General features: G+C 45.5%; 2 protein-coding genes across 3 annotated transcripts in view; one reads left to right on the plus strand and one right to left on the minus strand.

Moving 5' to 3' along the window:
- FAM131B (family with sequence similarity 131 member B) overlaps positions 1-15855 on the minus strand; it is a 32310-nt gene extending 16455 nt beyond the window's left edge. Inside the window, exon 1 of the mRNA XM_058045326.1 lies at positions 15771-15855. Within this exon, the coding sequence (XP_057901309.1) occupies positions 15771-15798 (28 nt within the window). The 5' untranslated portion in view covers positions 15799-15855. The remainder of the gene's footprint in view (positions 1-15770) is intronic.
- A 24-nt stretch (positions 15856-15879) lies between these two features.
- Positions 15880-18109, plus strand: part of ZYX (zyxin) — a 28900-nt gene continuing 26670 nt past the window's right edge. Inside the window, exon 1 of one of the 2 annotated variants that reach the window (XM_058045321.1) lies at positions 15880-15946. The gene's annotated coding sequence lies outside the window, so the exon portion shown is untranslated. Of the gene's footprint in view, positions 15947-17324; positions 17409-18109 lie in introns of those variants that run through there. The other variant, XM_058045322.1, reaches the window with a different exon arrangement.

Consider the following 18109-nt stretch of genomic DNA (forward strand, 5'->3'; position numbering starts at 1 on the left):
GAACCCTTCAGTGCAGATAACAGTGTCACACCTCCTCTATCTCTGTTTACCCCAGGTCTTTTTCCTGCACTGTCAGCTCTTTGTGAGCACAGCGCTGTGGCCCTTCTGTGAGCCTGGAGCCACCCTGGTACAAACTGCAAGCAGGCTGCAGCACCATTCTGGGCACACACTGCAAAGACACCTCCGCCCCAGCCAAAGGAAGAGGAGCCTCTTGCTCAGCACATGTCACTTGACAGCCCCAAAGTTCCACAAAAGACACTCAGCCTCTGCTCTCAATGCTGCAAGCCCACTGATGGTTTTCTTGAAGTGTCAGAATGTGGAAAATATTCACAGAACCACTCAATGATTTGTGTTGGAAGGGACCTTAAAAATCATCTAGTTTCACCCACCTGACACAGACAAGGATACCTTTCACTAGATCAGGTCGCTCAGAGCCACATCCAACCTGACCTTGAACACTCCCAGGGATGGGACACCCACGGCTTCTCTGGGCAGCCTGTGCCAGTGCCTCAACACCCCCACAGCAAAGAATTTCTTCTTATTATCGAATTTAAACCAACCCTCTCCCATTCTGAAGCCACTTCCCCGGCACCATCTCTCCATGCCCTTGTAAAGTGTCCCTCTCCAGCTCTCAGGCCCCCTTTAGGTCACAGAAGGTGCTATAAGGTCTCCCAGGAGCTTTGTCTTGTCCAGTATTAATACTATTCTGGCAGATGGTAGCATCAAATGTTTGAAGAACATCAAACAATTATTTGTCTCAAAGTTCAAACCTGTTCTGTAATAGCAGAGCTGAAGACCTACAGAATTTATTTACTACTGCTTCTCTCCAGTTGAAACAGCTCATCAACCCAGTTCAGGGAAAAAGAATGAGTAATATGTGATTCTGCATGCTCTACAGAGACTGAATAATTTTTGAAAATAAATTCTTGGTCTAAACAGTTTCACAGGTACTAAGAGAGAAATATATTGAGAGAAAATAACTCTTTAACATCTGTTAAATGGTTTTAAATGCAGTCATATCTGCTGAAAAGCTACAGCATCACACACTGGTTGAAAAGAAATTGTCTAACTGATGTTGGGCCTGGGGCAACATTACTTTCTCTTATTGAAAGTTGGATAAAGGTTAGTGTTTTGTTTTTTTCTCTCCTGCTAGAAATAGCAAGAGCAACATTAACTCATGTTAGATCAAGACATGAAAAAACAAGTTCTGCTCTGGCAAATGGAAGGAAAGAAACATGGAAAATCAGAAAAAAAAAAGTATGGAGAGTGAAGTGGGAAAACAGAAACTGAAAAAGCAGTACTTTGTAAATTAGTATTCTTTTTATCCAGTCTCTTGTCAACCTCTTTCTCCCTGCAATTAGTAGAGACTTCTTTTCTTTTGTAATGGTATGTTTCTTCTCCAGTATAATTTCCCTTATCCATCTCCCATTCCAGCTTCTGCTAATCATCACGACTATTCCATTTGTAATTCTATGATCAATATCCTCTTACAGAATCGTATTTGCTCTTCTCCATATAGAGCTGATAAGAACTTTAAAATGAGTGGGTCATAAAGCTAATTTTAAAGTGGAATTTTTACAAACATGCTATCATTCTCGTTCAGATGTTCTGAAATGAGGTGATGAAAGTTGAAAGATAGCTGAGTTTCTGACCTTGTCATTGTTTCTGTATAGAAAGGATATAGAGGGGATTCATTTTCATTGAACTTTTAAAAGTTGTCTTCATTTTATTTAAAAATTTGTTATTTGGTTTGGGGTTTTTTAACATCACAGATTTCATCCTTGTTTTGGAAGACTCAGTAGATGGCTGAAGAAAAAGTAGGAAGCTGATTACATGAAGCAGAGAGGGAAAATGAAAGCTGTCGAAATACATTAAGCGACATTATTTCAGATCATGGCTGCTTTGTATTTTTTAACACAAATTAGATAAAAACAAAGTCTGCAAAAACACTCATAAGAAAAAGATGTCTCCATTACAACTGACATAACCTTCCAACTCAAGTCATTTGAGCCTTTGGGGGAAAATATCATCCCTCTTTCTCTTACAGTACCGTTAAGGTAAAAAATCAAGATTTATGTTTAATCAAGCCTTTCTAAATAATAAAGATGAAAAACATTTAAAGAGGAAAAAATGTGAGGGAAAGAAAATATCTTTTTCCCCACTTCTTGCTTTATTTTAGGTTTTTTGAGCACCATAACTTTGGACTCTCAGGAACTAGGGAATATGTGTAGTAAGCATTCCCAAGAAAAGTGAACGTTTGATGAATGCACTGGAAAACTACAAAAATCATCAGGATGACTGCACCTCACCTTGCTGATCTATTACTACTACTTTTTTACTATTTCTGTAGTTCATTTTGCCACATACCTTAATTTACCATGAAGACGCTGAGTTTCTCAGTTGGTCATATTTTCAGTTTCTGTGCATTCTATCACCATAAGAAATTCACCTTGTTTTGAATTACTCAAAACTTAATCTAAACAAGCCCATTCTCCTTGGGTTTCTTCTTGACATTTTCTGAATTGCTGTTTCCACTGTGCATTAATTGATTCTATATTTGGTACCTGTGCCTGCATTTTGTTCATTTACCAAGGTCCATGCTTAAATCAGGCTTCTGCATCTATGACTTTAATCTGCATCTACAGCCTTTAATAATCTATTGTGCTGTAACTTCTGTGCTGGATGTTAAACATCATCTCCAATTTGTCTTCTCTTTTTTGTGCCACACCAAATAGATGAACAGAGTTTGAGAGTCTTGAATTTTGTTTTTCCCTTCCGAACATCATGCTGGTGAAGATCTACGCCATAAACCAAATAAGTATTTGTGTTATTTACTTTCTGATGTGTCACGCCAATTAACACAAGAAACAATTTAATTAAGCAATGACTTTCCAGCACTGCTATTATCCCCTGTTAGCACACTTTCTTCTGTTTCTCAAATGTTACTTTCCAGCAGAGAGCAGAAACCTTGTCATTTGATACTGGTAGCTAGCATTAATGTTGGTAAAGATGAATATTTAGAGTAAATGGTTCAATTATTCCTTTCCATTCCCCTTTTTTCCCCCCGAACAACTAAGAAAACAACAAATGTAATTGCAGTAATTATGATCAGTCTTTAAATTGTTCTTTCCCTGATACCAATTTTCATGATACTCGTGGGAGTGTGTATCTTTGTCAAACACAACATCATCGTGTCTTGTCAAATGTGGTTGAAATTAAAGCAGTTGAAACTGCTGGGAAGGACTGACAGATGGGTGGCTAGAATAACCATAGAAACCTTCTCCCTGCCTGCCTGCTTTACACAGAGACAATCAAAGTTACCCAAAGGGTCATCAAGGAAAGGAATAAACCTCTGTCACCGGAGCTGTCCCTGAGGTGAACTCTGAAGGAAGCACTCAAATTCTCTCAGGTAAAGCTGAGAAATCCATCAACCCAAGTTATTCACCTAACTCTGTAGGAATTCTAGCTTGTACTGCATAAGGAAGCATAAAAATTAGTTATCTGCTGCTGGCACCTACCAACAGGGTCAGTTGTGGAAGAAAAATGGAAAAAAACTTGTTTAGGTGGAGGAGACAGAGCAGAACAGTTTGGTGCTCATCAAGGCAGAGAAATGTCTTGGTGTCCACAAAACAGATGTCTTTCAAATCTCTGATAAAAAACAGAAACACCTACAGCTCTGACCTGTCTCTAAGATTAGGAATCAGATGGGCAGTTCTCAGGATCTTTGCTTTGAATTTGGAACATTTGAGTACTTTTCCAGACCATTCTACAGCTTCCTGCAGGCAGATCCCTTTTCAGAGCTGTTTAGGAGACAGAATTACTGAACTAAGCCCTAACACCTACATTTTTCTTTATGACTGGAAGCACTGTCAAACCAATACTAAAGGCTACTGCATATCTTTAAGTAAAAGATGAGCAGAGAGCCTAATGCTAGACACAAGGAGCTCTGCTCTGAGAAGCCATCATGTCATGCGGGCTAGGGAGATACTCCAAAACGAAACACAATTGGAAACACATCCAATTAACACAAACTCCAAAAACACCAAACCTCAGAGCACCGTCTCATTTGCAGAACAAGTATCAGCCAGCAGGAACAGCAGCGATGGGTTTATCCTCATTCTTCACTGCTTCTCTGAAGTGCAGGGAATGTGTCCCCAGGGCCCTCACTCAGCACAGTAAGTATGAAAACGTCGATATGAACCAAGGTAGCAGCCCCTTCTGCCTGGCCTGCAGCCAGCCTCACAGAAGCAATATGCAGCAGGCAATCGCATACATTGCTCTCCATAGGTGTTTAAATTTTAATCCCCCTGTAGCCAGCACGTCATGTGGGCGCTGTCCTGGAGCACAGGAATACAATTAGATGTGCCATCTTCGCGCTGCAGTTTCATCCTCAGCAGTGGGAAGAAGAACCACCCCCAGTGCTCCTGAAGAGTCAACCAGCAGATCACAACACACCTTTCCCACGTCAGGGATGCTCCTGGTCCCTCTTCATGGAATGGACAAAACCAGAGCCTCTCCGAACACCAGCACATGAGGGCAGGGGCAGCCTGTGAGCTTCACATCCACCCTCCTCACCTGCCCTGCCTCAGCTGTGGGTGTCACCCTGGCAGCCCCAGGGTTTACAACCAGGTGGCTGCACCCTTCTCCACCACAGCCATCACACACTTGGTCACAGTCCCCACAGGGCATCTGGTTTGGGGACAGCAGCAGTGGTCAGAGCCACACAGAAAGCACTGAGGCTGCTGACTCCCTGCCACCACTCTCCCCCAAAAGCAAAGTGTATACCTCAGCCTTTTTCTCTTTTTTTTCCCACTATATTTTCCTCCACATCCAATAAAGGATGAAAATTCTCCTTAGCCCTCCTTTGGCTGCTTATGCATTTGCAGAAACCTTTTTATTGCCTTTTATGGCAGCAGTCAGACTAAATCCTGGTTGCTCTTTGGCCTTTCTAATTTTCTCTCTGCACAACCTCACAACACCCTTCCTGAATGACCTTCCCCTTCTTCCAAAGGTGAAACACTCTCCTTATTTCCTGAGTTTCAGACGAAGCTCTAGTCTTTTTCCCCACCAGCTCATCTTTCAGCACATGGGGATGGCCTGCTTCTGCACCTTTATGATATCCTCTTAAAGAATGTCCAGCATTCCTGGACCCCTCTGCCCTTCAGGACTGCCTCTTTAAGGGACTCTGCCAAACAGTCTCCTAAACAAGTCAAAGTCTGACCTCAGTAAGTCCAAGGTGGCAGTTCTGCTGACCCCCTCCTTACTGCTCTGAGCATCAAAAAGTCTCTCATTTTGTGATGGCTATGCCCAAGACAGCCTCCAACCACCACATCACCCACAAGTTCTTCCCTGTTCACAAACAAGAGATCCAGCAGGTGCCTTCCCTAGCTGGCACACTCACCAGCTGTGTCAGGAAATTCTTACACACTCTCCAGGAAAACTCCTGGTCTGATTCCTCTCTGCTGTATTGTATTTCCAGCAGATATCTGGTAAGAGAAAGTGTTCCCAATCCTAGAAAGCCACCAGCAGGGCTTCAGGTGTCCTCTCCAGAGAGAGCTCCACAGCTCCCGAAGCACCTGGGGAAAATGACCACGAGCTGCTGGCACTGAGACTGCAGGGGCTGAGCTCACCAGGCAGAGCTGCGGGCACTCAATGCTCAGGTGAGGCCACATCTCACCATCACAAACACCATCACACCCACCCCTAACCCCACCCCATGATTTTCCCCGCTGTCCCTGAGGGCATCCACACCTACCCAGGGGGCACCTACTGTTCTAGAGGCCCCTCTGATCTCCCCATCAAGGGAACAGTCATCACTCTCTGCCAGGTATGCACATCATTTGTTCAACCTCCCCCTCAAACCCAAACACCGGGTTAACAACCCCTTAGACCCATGATAAGCGGTTGTAGGACCACTCATTGTCAGAAAAGAATGAAGAACCCCGGTGGCCAGTTTCTACTTTCAGCTAATTCAATGGCTCATTGGGAGCATCATCTGGGGAAATCCTTCATCAAGCAGAAGGTTCAAGTTTCTTCAGAGGACTCCCCAAGTCAGGCCTTTTCTGCAGTCAGAGGGAAAACCAGCACACCACACATGCCAATGTTCTGTCTCCTCCAAAACTCATTATTTTGATTCTGGTTACTCTTCTCACATCTTTTTGGTACAGTTTCTATCCCAAGACCTACTAAATTTTGGGTCCTCTTCATCAACTATCCTGTTTCTCACCAAGCTGGACATGTCCAGCTCCAGGAGGAGGAAATCCCAAGATCCCAGCAACTAACAGTGCTATTTCTATTCCAGTGCTCTGGGCAAGGCGTGACTCGGCAGCACCTACCAGTTCCTGGATATCATGGAAATACAGGGGTGCTCTGCTCATTGTTCCCCCTTGGTTCCCTGTTTTCCAGGTTTTAGCCTGTTAGTCTGTTCTCTTTTCTTATTGCTTTTTTCTTCCCAGCCCTCACTCCTCAGTGATTGGGTTACTTTCCTCTCTGGCTCCTTTTCTTCATTCTCTTCTTCTTTTGGGAAGTGGTGGGAAAGGAGGTATTTAGTATTTGTTTGGGATGGGTATCAGCTTGTCCTTAAAGCAGGAGTGGATGTGTAAGAAAGACAGGGAATGATTCAAATAGGGGAAACAGCAGCGATATTTCCCCAGAATATCTGTCCTAACCTGTCACAATTTACATCTCAAGTAGCTCCCAAGACAGACTTGTCTCTGTATTTAGTCATCTTTAAAGGATTCATCTGTTCACTTCTAAAATCAAAACAAAGGCCTTTTAGTACCCATACCATCCTATGTCAAGTACTTCCACAATTGAATTCTGTGTTACATGAAGAAGTGCTGACTTTTATTTGCTTTAAACTTGCCACTTATTAGTTTTGTCTGATGTTTAGGCTCTGTTTTAAAATTGGTAATTCAATAGTCTTCCCTCATCATTTTCTCCATGCTGTTCCTATCCCAGAGAAAATTCATTATTTTTTAGATTATCTGTCATATCCTTAACCGTCTCATTTCCATACTTGAGAAATCCCTATTTAAATGTCTCCTTTCATATTAGCCACACAATACCTTCGATTGCCTTTCCTATCCTTTTCTGAATCTTTTCCAGTCTTTGATTATGGCCTTTCTGAAATGGGAACAGACCATTAAGGTCAATGCATTATAAAATCTCAAAACAAGGGAACCATATGGATAGATACATAGTATAATGCTATTTCTCATTTTATTCTCTTATTCTTTTCCTAATTTGATTGGCATTTTTAGTGGCACTATGCATTAAGCCACACATTATAACCGCAAGATCTCGTTCCTGCATGGCAACAGTAAACTCAGAACCTCCATCATTGCAAATGTAACTCTAGAATTGCTTTGCCTGTGTGCATCATTTTACATTTATCCACATCAAATTTCACCCATCATTTATGTCATTTGATATTGTGAAATCCTTTCCCAAATCATTCCATGCAGTTTTCTGTCTGCTCCCCCAAACGATTGATTACTTTATTACCATAGTTTGTTACCTCATTATGTAGCCCTTCCCCTTTTTAATGTCATTTACAGATATGCACATATCTGAAAAAATATTCATATCATTTATGGATATGCACAAATCTGAAAAAAAAATCCCTGTGAAAAATGGACATTTCCTGCTAATCCTTGTTTCCTATCTTTACCCAGCTACTTAAGAAACTTCTCTGATTCAACAGTAGATTTATGTCTTTTAACAGCCTGGGGTGAGTGACCTTTACAAATGTGCTTTGCAAATCCAAGCGGACTACTGCCACTGGACCTCCTTTGTCAATATTGCTTGTTGACCCCTTCTAAGACTTATAAATTGTGATATCAACTAACAACTGTAGGGTTAACTCTTTCTCAGTACATCTTATCTCTCCATGCTTGCACTAATTCTGTTCTTCAGAGTAATGTTTATTAGCTTGCCTCCTAGGCATATCTTGTTTACTAGCTTGCAGTTCTCCAGATCTCAAAATCATTTTAAAAACTGGCATGACATCATCGACCTTCCAATCTTCTTGTACCAAAGCAACTGGAAAGCATTACAGATAAAAATCTACAGTTCAGCCCCTCCAGCCTCAAACTTCTCCAGAAGTCTCACATGAACATCATCTGACCACTTTTTTGTCTACTTGCTCTACAACCTCACTGAGGCTTTGATCTGAAGCTGATGTGATGCATCTCAAACAAGAAAAGGTTTCACAGGATAAAATTCCACAACTTCTTCCACAATGAACAGACACAAAATTGTTGGGGTTTTGAGGCTGGGGGCAGAGGGTAGTGATGTTCTGCTATGGTCTTAATCTCTCTGAGTCACCTGAAGCCTCTTTGGTGGTAACACCACACACTAAGTCCTCCTAATCATTGCAAAAGGCAAGTTATTTGCCTTTTACAGTCTCTTTGAATAGCTCCTGAAGTAAACATTTAATCTGCAGCCTGCTGAGCTTCCTGCCACCACAGCCTCTTTGATCCTCCTCTGCCTGTCACAGCTTTCTGTCACCATCCTGGCCAGTGAGCATAAATGGCCAGCAGTATAAACCCTAAAACTCTTTTTCCTATGTGGAATGTCAATCCCTATGCTCACCATTTGAGTCACCAAACTGTTTTCTCCAGCACACTTTAGAAATTTTGAACTGCAACTTTCCCCATGAGCCATGCCTGATCAGCATCTGCAAATACAACCCCATTCGTTTCAGGATATAAAAATTATATTTCATTTAAAAGTCTGGTATACTCCTGGACCTGGGAATGTGTAGCTTAAACTCATGGAGAAACACACAGATCATCTAGTCTGACCTCCTTAAAATAAGACAGGCTAAATGTACTCCCTTTGTTAATTATACTTTCTGTTGCTGTGCTTGAACGAGGGCATTTTTTAAAATCTTGATTTTATTGTGTTCATGTGACAGAGGGCTCAGTACAACTCTCAGTAAATTATGCCAATAGTTCAGTATTTTTACTGTTTGATTTTTGCCTCATTCTCAATCTGAATGTATCTGCCATCCTTCTCTCACATCTTAGCTTTCTACTAGGCTGAAGAGTCAGATGACTTCGAGGTCGTTTTTTTCTTCAATCAAACACTTAAGGACTGTCATCAAGTCACTTCTGTAAGTTTTTATTCACGGTTCTATGTTTATTTTCTTGTCATACTTCAGTTTTGCAGTATTTCTCAAAGTGATAATAATAGAATTAGACAAAGTAGATGAAAAATAATTTTTTCACAAGTGCCAAATGCAGAGAAAATATGCTTTTCTCTCCTCCTATTCAATATTCAAGATCAAAGAAGCACATCAGCTTCCTTGGCTGCAGCATCTCAGTAGCAGCTGTTGACCTACTGATTACCAGTTCCAATATCTATAAGCTTATTTAGTGTGACTGCTCACAAAATAGAATTCTGGTCCTGTAAATAGCATTCACACTCTGCCATTAGATATTTAGATTAACTCATATTTGGTTAGATTGAAACACACACTGTCTGTCAGTACTTAAAATGAATCAAACTGTTCCCTATCAGTGATTTATCCCTTCCATTTGTTACTTTCATTTTTAGCAGTTCATCTAGTCATTGCAAATACTATCAAGTTTATCAGTATTTTAGATCTCCCTCAGGATTTTGAGCATTATGTAAAAATCACACGGTACTTGGCAAAATTAGAGCTACAGGTTTTTCAACAATGACTCTTTCCTTGTTACTATTTTGCTATCTATTGAATTTAGATGCACTTAGAATGTACTGTACTCATATATTAACTAACTAAGAATCATGTGGTTCTAAGCAGATTGCTAGCTTATTAGAGGTTGTATCTTTTACCAATCTTATATTTTACCTCCATTACCACGATTGTAGGTAAAGTACTTCTATCAGAGAAGTACTTGGCTGCAGGGAGTCTCATAAAGTCATGAAATCAAGTTAGCTTGACAGGCTCTATTTTGTATAAGCCCATTCTAACTGATATATTTGCCTTCTAATATTTTATTGGAAATTTTAACTAATCGATAAAATTAAATAGATAGGTCATTTCACAAAACCTTTAAAGTTGTGCTAACATCCCAGCTTTTCACTTGAGACCTTCTTCACTATTTTAAGACCTTATAAAATAAAGCTTTGACTTTTTATCAAAGTGCTTAAAAACTCATGAGTGTGAATTATCTTCCATTGGTTAAATATCAGTCTAAAATCACAGCTGTTTGCTGTTGGAGAACACAACCTTATTAAATTACCTGAAAACTACTTTTTCTATGTCCCCCCAAGAAAGCAGGCCTAAAACACTTATTGATTAGTTCACTTCTTCTGCTTCAATACACATCAGTCTATAGAATTAAGACTCCCAGCTTTATCATGCCAATGAATTCATTACTTGCATTTTTCCATCAGCTCCTTGGTAATTTCTCTCATAATTCTTGCAATATTACTGTCCATAGGAGTTCACAAAATGAGTATGCTCTTCCTCAGTTCTGTTCCTCAAATCACATCTGTTGCATTGTACACACACAGAGGTCTTACATCAATCAGCAACATGCCAAAGACTGTTTTCTGTTACTAATGACTGTTTCTGACACACACTTACCTTGCACGTGTATTTTTTAGGACTGTTTCCTTATAAAGCCAGGCTTATGCAATCATGCTCTTTGCCAGCCTCTCCCCACCACAACTTTGAAACCACCCACCTGTATTTCAGAAGCCCTGATGGGAGAGGGAGGTCTCAGAGATCACCTGTTCATACAGCCTTCAGGACAACCGGCTGCTAGGGCTGGGAGATGCTCTCTGCTCAGAATCTTACTGGGACAAACAAGTTCCCATCCCCGAGCCCTCTACTTCAGCTTCTAAAAGTGATCAGATTGAGAACTGCTTGAAAGAGGAAAAGCCAGATTGGGAAGAAATACAAGCAGTGAAGTGAGACCAACCACAAAGCAGTCTGGTCTGGAAGGTGTGCCTTTGTCCCTCTGTTCTGTCTCTATCCCAGGTAAGGGAGGTACAAGATACCCAGATGCCCCTGTTCATGTATTCCCACTCTTTTACTCACATCACCTACAGTTTCTACACGGAGCTCTGTGCTCCTTCCCCTTCCACCTCTGTGCATGCAACTAAATGAAATTATTCCTACTTCCATGACTCAGTTTCCATCTGCATTACATTTCTGTATCTCCTTCCTGAAGCTTCTCCGCTCTTTATTCCTTTTCACTGACTCACTAGATGTTGAAGGTGAAGGAGGTAGGAACTGGACACCTTGATACATACTTGGTATGTGTGAGGTGTGCATGCAGAGTGGATGTCTCACTTTTTCACACTCCAAGTGTGTAGACCACACTTGCCATTCCAGATCTCACATCACACACCTACAGATCTGTGGGGGGGAATAAGTAAGGAGAAAAATGCAGGGGATGTTCACTGCTTGCTCCAGCTGCTTTACCCCTCTCCTGTCAGCCTCCCACCCTGCTCCCACTCTGCTGAATCTAAAGTGGCTGGATTAGGAGTGGGTGGTCTTTGGCTCCATCTCTCCTGCTGCAGGTGCTATGAGCCACTCATTTACACCTAGCGGGGATCATCCAGTGGGAAAGCAACAGACAAAGTACATACTCCTGCCTCTGACAGGACACTGACCATTGCCAGGGAAGGGGAGCCCAGCAAGCCAGGTACCTGGCTTTGGCAGGTCACACCTGACCCAGAGCCTGAACAATTCATTAACAATGGAGAGCTCTGCCTTTTCCAGCCTGGTGCTCCGCGCACCAGCCCAGCTGTCACTTGGGCTGCTCCTTGCAAAACTGCCACACCAACAACACTCAGAGAGGAAAGGCTGCAGCTGGCAGCTGGGGCTATCATGGGGAGGAATTCTGTGACACATGGCACTCCTAAGAGTTAAGGAAAGTGGTGATGGGGGCAACATGTAGGAGCGTACTGATGGCATGTGGAAGACCTGGGGACCTTTGGCACAGCAAGACTGAAGCAGTGAGTCCAACCTGACTCAGAGAGGCAACCACTCCAGGGTTTAGACCCTAAGCATAGGAACACAGGATGACTGGGTTGGAAGGTGCCTCCTGAGGTGAAAACTCCAGCTCAAAGAGAGTCAGCTATGAGGTTAGACCAGATTACTCACAGCTTTATCCAGTCTGGTCCTGAAAACCTCAAAGAATGGACACTGAACAATCTCTCTGGGAAACTCGTTACAGTGCTTGACACTTCTCACAGTCAAAAGGTTTTCCCTGACCCTCAGCGTGAGCAACTCTAGTTTCTCTTCTCCCACGCTCCACAAGTACTATTAGTTTGCAATGTCTTGGAATATTTTCCCACCATTTTACATCACATTCACAAAACAGGTTTGCTGCAGGCTTCTGTGCAAAGACATGAGAGAAATCAGAGAAATCACTGGAAAAAAAAGAGACAGCAATCTTGAGCTTAACATGCTTGAGCTTTCTATTAATTTAAATCCATTCAAGGAACTAAGAGAAACCCTGCCATGCTAATCAGAACAGCCAGTGTTAGGAGATGTCTAAGCTGTAGTCAAAGGCACACTTGAAATGCATTCAGAAACCCATGCAGACCTGAAACCCTAAACTTGGCTCAGTTACTGACAACAACCAAGCTAATCTTTGGCATTTAGCTGGTTGGCACTCAAATATCCACAAGTTCCTAGGTGGATTTTACAGCCTTAACTGTCGAGCAACCTCAGTGAAAATTCTCCTCCACATCCCAGAAACTGAGACCCAGCTATGATGAGAGTTGCTAGGCAGCTCCCTAGGAACTATGATGGGGTATCCCCAATACACAGACACGACCTGCAGTCATTCCCAGAGGAAGAAGCCACCTCCACTTCTCATTGAGTAATTGCTATATGCCATGTTACACAAAGCACATGTATGACATTGAGATGTGACTGTGGAGAAGGTGACTGGATATCAGGTTAGCCTTTTAAGATCACTTTTCAGCTTTTTCCATACCTTAGGAAATCATAATCCAGATCACTGCCATTCTGGTGTCCTCTGTAAAATTTAAATATACTCTATGACTCCATTTCAAATTATCACATATGGAGCTGCTCTGTTATGAACCACTCAATTACTTTTCCCCAGGGAGAAATAACCAGAAAACTCATATTTAGGAAAGAAAATGTAAAGTTGCACATCACTAAACATGTGCAAACTATGACATCTAACTAGATCATAGTAAAACATCCCTGCGGGAGATTAAGAAATCATGTGGCTTGCTTAAAATTGGAATGGAAAAAGGCCCGGAGCAAGCTCAGGGCACAATCCTGCACTGGCCCTTGTGTGGTGAATAAACCAAATGTGACTGATTATGAGCTTTCTATCACTAATTAAAACCTCTTGAATTCTGAGTTCAAAATCTGCTTCATGTAAATTTCAAGGTAAAATAAATACAAGCATAGCACTCCCTTCTCTGGGACCTACCTGGTCTTGGGAAGCCAATACAGAGGCTGTATACTGAACTAATTCTGCAAAAATCGAACCAGATAGACTTGGAAGAGAGAACACAAAGCTCTGCTCATGCTAGGATGTTAGTTTCCAACCACATCCTAGAGCTCAGACCTAGTACTTCAAAGCATTGATTTCCAGCTCGAAGAAAATATGTCTGAAGAATCCTCTCAAAAACTCCAGGAAGGCTGGAGCCAAAAATCTAGGCTGCCAAGTAAGAATCATTCTAAACAAAATTCCTTAGGAGGAGTAGTCCAACTAAAATTCAAGGATCCCACCTTCACTAAATCCAGCCTCTAGGACTGACAGGAGAATTAGCCCCTTCTAAAGCACAGCAGTGTAAAAGTTTCACACAAAGCAGGCATCAGACAGTATTACTACATTCATATCTGACTCCCACAGAGACCAGAATCATAGCTGAGCAATCCCCCTTAGCACACGCCTTCATACCACCAGGGCAAGAAAAGCTCCTCAGTTAACTGTATAAATAGGTCCCTAAAGTCCACTGAGCTAGCACCATCAAGAATGAACGTGTATCACACTAACCAAAAATTGCTATCATATGATAAGTCAAACATCTGCACCATTAAGGTCTGTATTGGAGGACTGCAATTTGCAAAGTGAATTTTCAGCTATCATTATCCCATCGATATAGCATAGATGCTATTTTCTGTTTTCATCTATGCCCACACAACTGTATGACACTTATAAATATATATATACAAACACGTATATATAATCTCATATGAGCATGATACTTGCAACAGCTCAGCTATACCAGGGGTTATTTGTCACATAAAAACGCTGCCATGCACAGGAGCAAACACCTGTAGTTTGTACGACAGCTTAACCACATTTTGCAGTGGAGAGTGGATGTTACTAAATGCATGTTTGTTCTTTATTTCAACAGCATTGTGGGAAGATAGACCAAGAATTAACACTGCCTGTTCAGACAGACATCGATAAAAGGCGTACCAGTAATTACCCAGCTAACAGAATAATAATGCCCTTGGCAGCAATGGTGTGTGGAGGATAGGGGCAAGGCAGGAGATGGAGGCAACACATGTCCTGATATGCTATAGAGACACTGATCCAGGTGAGCTTGAAGAATCTCAAGGGAAATATTGCAGTGATCTTTGCCACGTAGACACGTAAGAGATTTCTCTAGGTCATAAGGACATTTGAGACTGCTGAGAGACATAGGCTAGGTACAGGAATTAATTCCCAAAGTAGAAACTGGATTCTGTAGTTTAAAGTTTGCTGCTGCAGGAGTAGATGGCTCCCTGCAAGTGCTCACAAAGGGCTTTCCCACTGAGACAAGAAGTGTAGCAGCATCAGGCTTTGACATAGTCCCTCAGATTTACTCTGGGGTGACACAGTCCCTCCATCTGGGGTGGTGGTGCAATTCTCATGTCCTCAGAGGTCTCCTTTTCCCACAGATGCCCGCGTGCTCTTGGGAGAGACAGAGCCGACGGCTTGGGAGCGAGATGTACTGCCAAATGAACTCCGGTTTGCTCTCAGAGATTCTTTTGGCATATTGAATTATATATCCCCATGTAACTGATAGAGCTGTACCTGTGGTTTGCACAAAAAAAAAAAAAAATCCTGAAGGCAAGAAAGTGTGCCCAGAATGCTGTGTTTACCTGTAGATACCCCTGCTTAAAGATCAAGGGACCTCTTGGTATCTGCATGTGTGTAGGAGGGGAGAGATGGGTCACATAGCCTGAAGGCTTGGGATCCTTTGGTTAAAAATGTGCATGGCGTGGCCCAGCGGAAGGATGCGGTCCCTCCCCGTGTCCCCTCGCAATAGCTCCGCGAGAGGGAAGGGACTCAGCTTTCTTTGCTCTTCTCCATTGAAGTCTACGCAGGGGGAAGGGGGAGACAAGAAGACGTGCAGATCATGGAACGTTATGTATCCTCGGATAACAATAAACCCTTACCGAGCAAAGGAGCCAGCCGCCGGCCGCCTGATCCCGCTTCGGGAGGCACGGCACGGCACGGCACGCCCCGCACCCACTCCCTTCTCCGGAGGCGCCGCACTGACCCACATGTTCGGCGACCTTTCGTCACGGGTGACACGGGCAGGCGACCCCCGGCCCCGGGCACGTCCCGCCGCCCCGCTGCCAGCACCTAGGCCAGCGGCTCCGCGCAGCCCCGCCACGCCACGGGAGACCGCGGTGGGGAAGGGTCGCACGCAGCTAATGGCGCTGCACGGGCGGCAGGGAGGGGGCTGCGAGGGGCGACCTGCCGGGGGCTGCCGTGCGGGTACCCGGGCGGGGGCCGCGGCTGCCCGAGCATCCTCTGGCGCCGTCCCCGCCAACGCCTTACCCACGGTGCGGGATCCGATGCAGCCCATCACTCCGGCGGGGCTCCGGGGAGAGGCGGCAGCCTCAGCAGCGAGTAGGCGGAGAAGGCGGGGAGCGGCGGAGGTCGGAAAGGAGCCGGTCCCTTCAGCGGGAAACGCCGGGGTGGCCCAGCGGGGACCGGCGCGGGGTCATGGTCAGGTAGGAGCGCGGGGTGCCCCCGCCGGGGCGAGGCGGGCGGGCGGGCGCGGAGCCCGCGGGCCAGGCTGGCATCTGCCCCCGCCGCGCCTCCGCGCTCTGCGCCGCGCCCCGCGAGGCTCCCCGTGCGCTGCCGCGTCCCCGCCGGTGCCGCCGCCGAGCCCCCGCTGCCCGCCCGCCCCCCGCTCCCGGCTCCCCGACGGGGGGCGGGCTGAGATTGGGTAAACAGCTCGGCCCGGCAGCGCCGCGCCGATTGGCTGCCGCCCTCCGCGGCCCGGGGAGGGGAGGCAGCGCCGGCCGGGCCGGGCCGCCCCTCTGCCCGCGGGGAGCGCGGGACGGGCCGGCGGCGGGGCGGAGGCGAGGGAGCCCGGCGGGCGGGCGGGCAGGACGGGACGGGACGGGACAGGTGCGGGCGGCGCGGGATGCGCACGGAGCGAGGGGCGGCGCGGGGCCCCTCCCGTCCGCCGGGGGAGCGGGGCGGGCACAGGTGAGCGGCGGGCGGTGCCGCAGGCCGGGAGCAGAGGGGGGAGCGGGCAGCGGGCTTGTCCCTGTAAGAGTAAAGCAAGTGGGGACGGGGGGAGGTGGGTGAGCAGCTGGTGCGTCCCCTTAAGAAGAAGCAGCAGCAGCGAGGGGCTGGGGATGGATGGATGGTTGCATGGATGGAGGCGGGGCGGGCGCGGTTTCCCGGTAACTAGCGGACCCGACTCAGTTACCGGCAGCCCCCCAGCGGCCGCGCCGCGCCTCCCCCGGGGCGCTCCCGCGCGGCTGAGCCGGCCCGGCGCGGTGCCGGTGTCGGTGCGGTGCCGGTGCCGGTGCCGCCGCAGCCCGGCCCACAGGCACTGCGGGAGCTGCCGAGGGGCAGGCGGCCCGCGGAGCCGCCCCAGCCGCCATCCGGCGGGAGAACGGCCGTTCCCCGCGGTCCGATCTGCCCCCGGAGCCGGCCGCGGGGCTCGGGCGTGCGGCGCCGCCCGGCCTCTGCCCCTGGCCCCGCACGACCGCGAAGGAAGCGAGCCCAGCCGTGAGGATGCTCGCTGAGGCCTTTCCCAGGTCCTCCCCGCTAACACGGCAGTGAGGAGGGATCTCTGCAGATGGAGAAGGTGTGGTTAGGTCAGTTCCCTTCACACCCCAAATTCTTCTCACCTGATGGCACCATCAACAGGCAGTGTCCTCCTGGCCCGCTTCCCCAGCACCAGGGACTCTCTCCAGTCTGGTCCGTCCACCTTCACACTCTGAAATGCTTACTGTTTCTCCCTGGTCCTTTGTGTCTCCTTCGCCCAAAAAGCCTCTCCGATCTCACCAGCATCCTTCCACTCATCTCTAGTAATGGCAAATTGAATTTTGCTGATCCCATATGATCCATTTTGATCTCATCCTCGTGCTTGGAGAATTCAGTTTTTGTCAGCATTGCTGAGAAGTCACTCAAGACAGCTGATCATTCTTCGTTAACAGCAGTTCCAAAGAATAGGTAAGTTCATTCATTTTTCCATTCACACCTTACAGTCAGCCTAAGGACGGAAAAAAATAAGGAAAAAAAGGGCTTCAGACAGAACATATTTTGCCTGACCCTCTGAAACAATAAGCAGGAAGTATACTCAGATAAAGTCAATTTACAGAATAAAATCTATGCAGGAAAGATAAAGGCAGAGAAAAAACCCCAAACCACAGTCTGAATATAGGCAGCTATTTTATCTTTTTCCTTCTTCATGATATTGAAGGTATTACTATGTATGGTGAACATGACACTGCTGAAGTGTAAGAGATCAGAGTCCCCTCCTCTCTGGTGCCCGAGGCCAGTCTGCTCTGCTGCTACAATGCTTATCCCTGGGTACAATGCATTAGATCCCTGATGAGGCTGAAGTTTTTCCACAGTTAGAGTTCTTTCCCTATTTCACTCCTTCCACCTCCCCCATATATTTCCAAACCTATCAGTTTTCATCTCGTTTTTCTGAATGACTTACTAAAGATACTTTTCCTGACATGTCTACACTCTTCTAGCCTGGGTTGTAAAAGCACTGGGAAACAATGGGCTTGGCAGTATGTTAACTAGAGGTGTTTCACCATCTCTAAAAAGCAGATCTAAAAATGCGAAGAAAAGGGAAGCAAAAGCAGATTGCAATGGGAAGAGTGGTATATTAAGACAAAAGTCCTGTTTTGGGTAAATGTTTT

Source organism: Melospiza georgiana, chromosome 2, assembly GCF_028018845.1.
Source record: "Melospiza georgiana isolate bMelGeo1 chromosome 2, bMelGeo1.pri, whole genome shotgun sequence".
Taxonomy (NCBI): domain Eukaryota; kingdom Metazoa; phylum Chordata; class Aves; order Passeriformes; family Passerellidae; genus Melospiza; species Melospiza georgiana.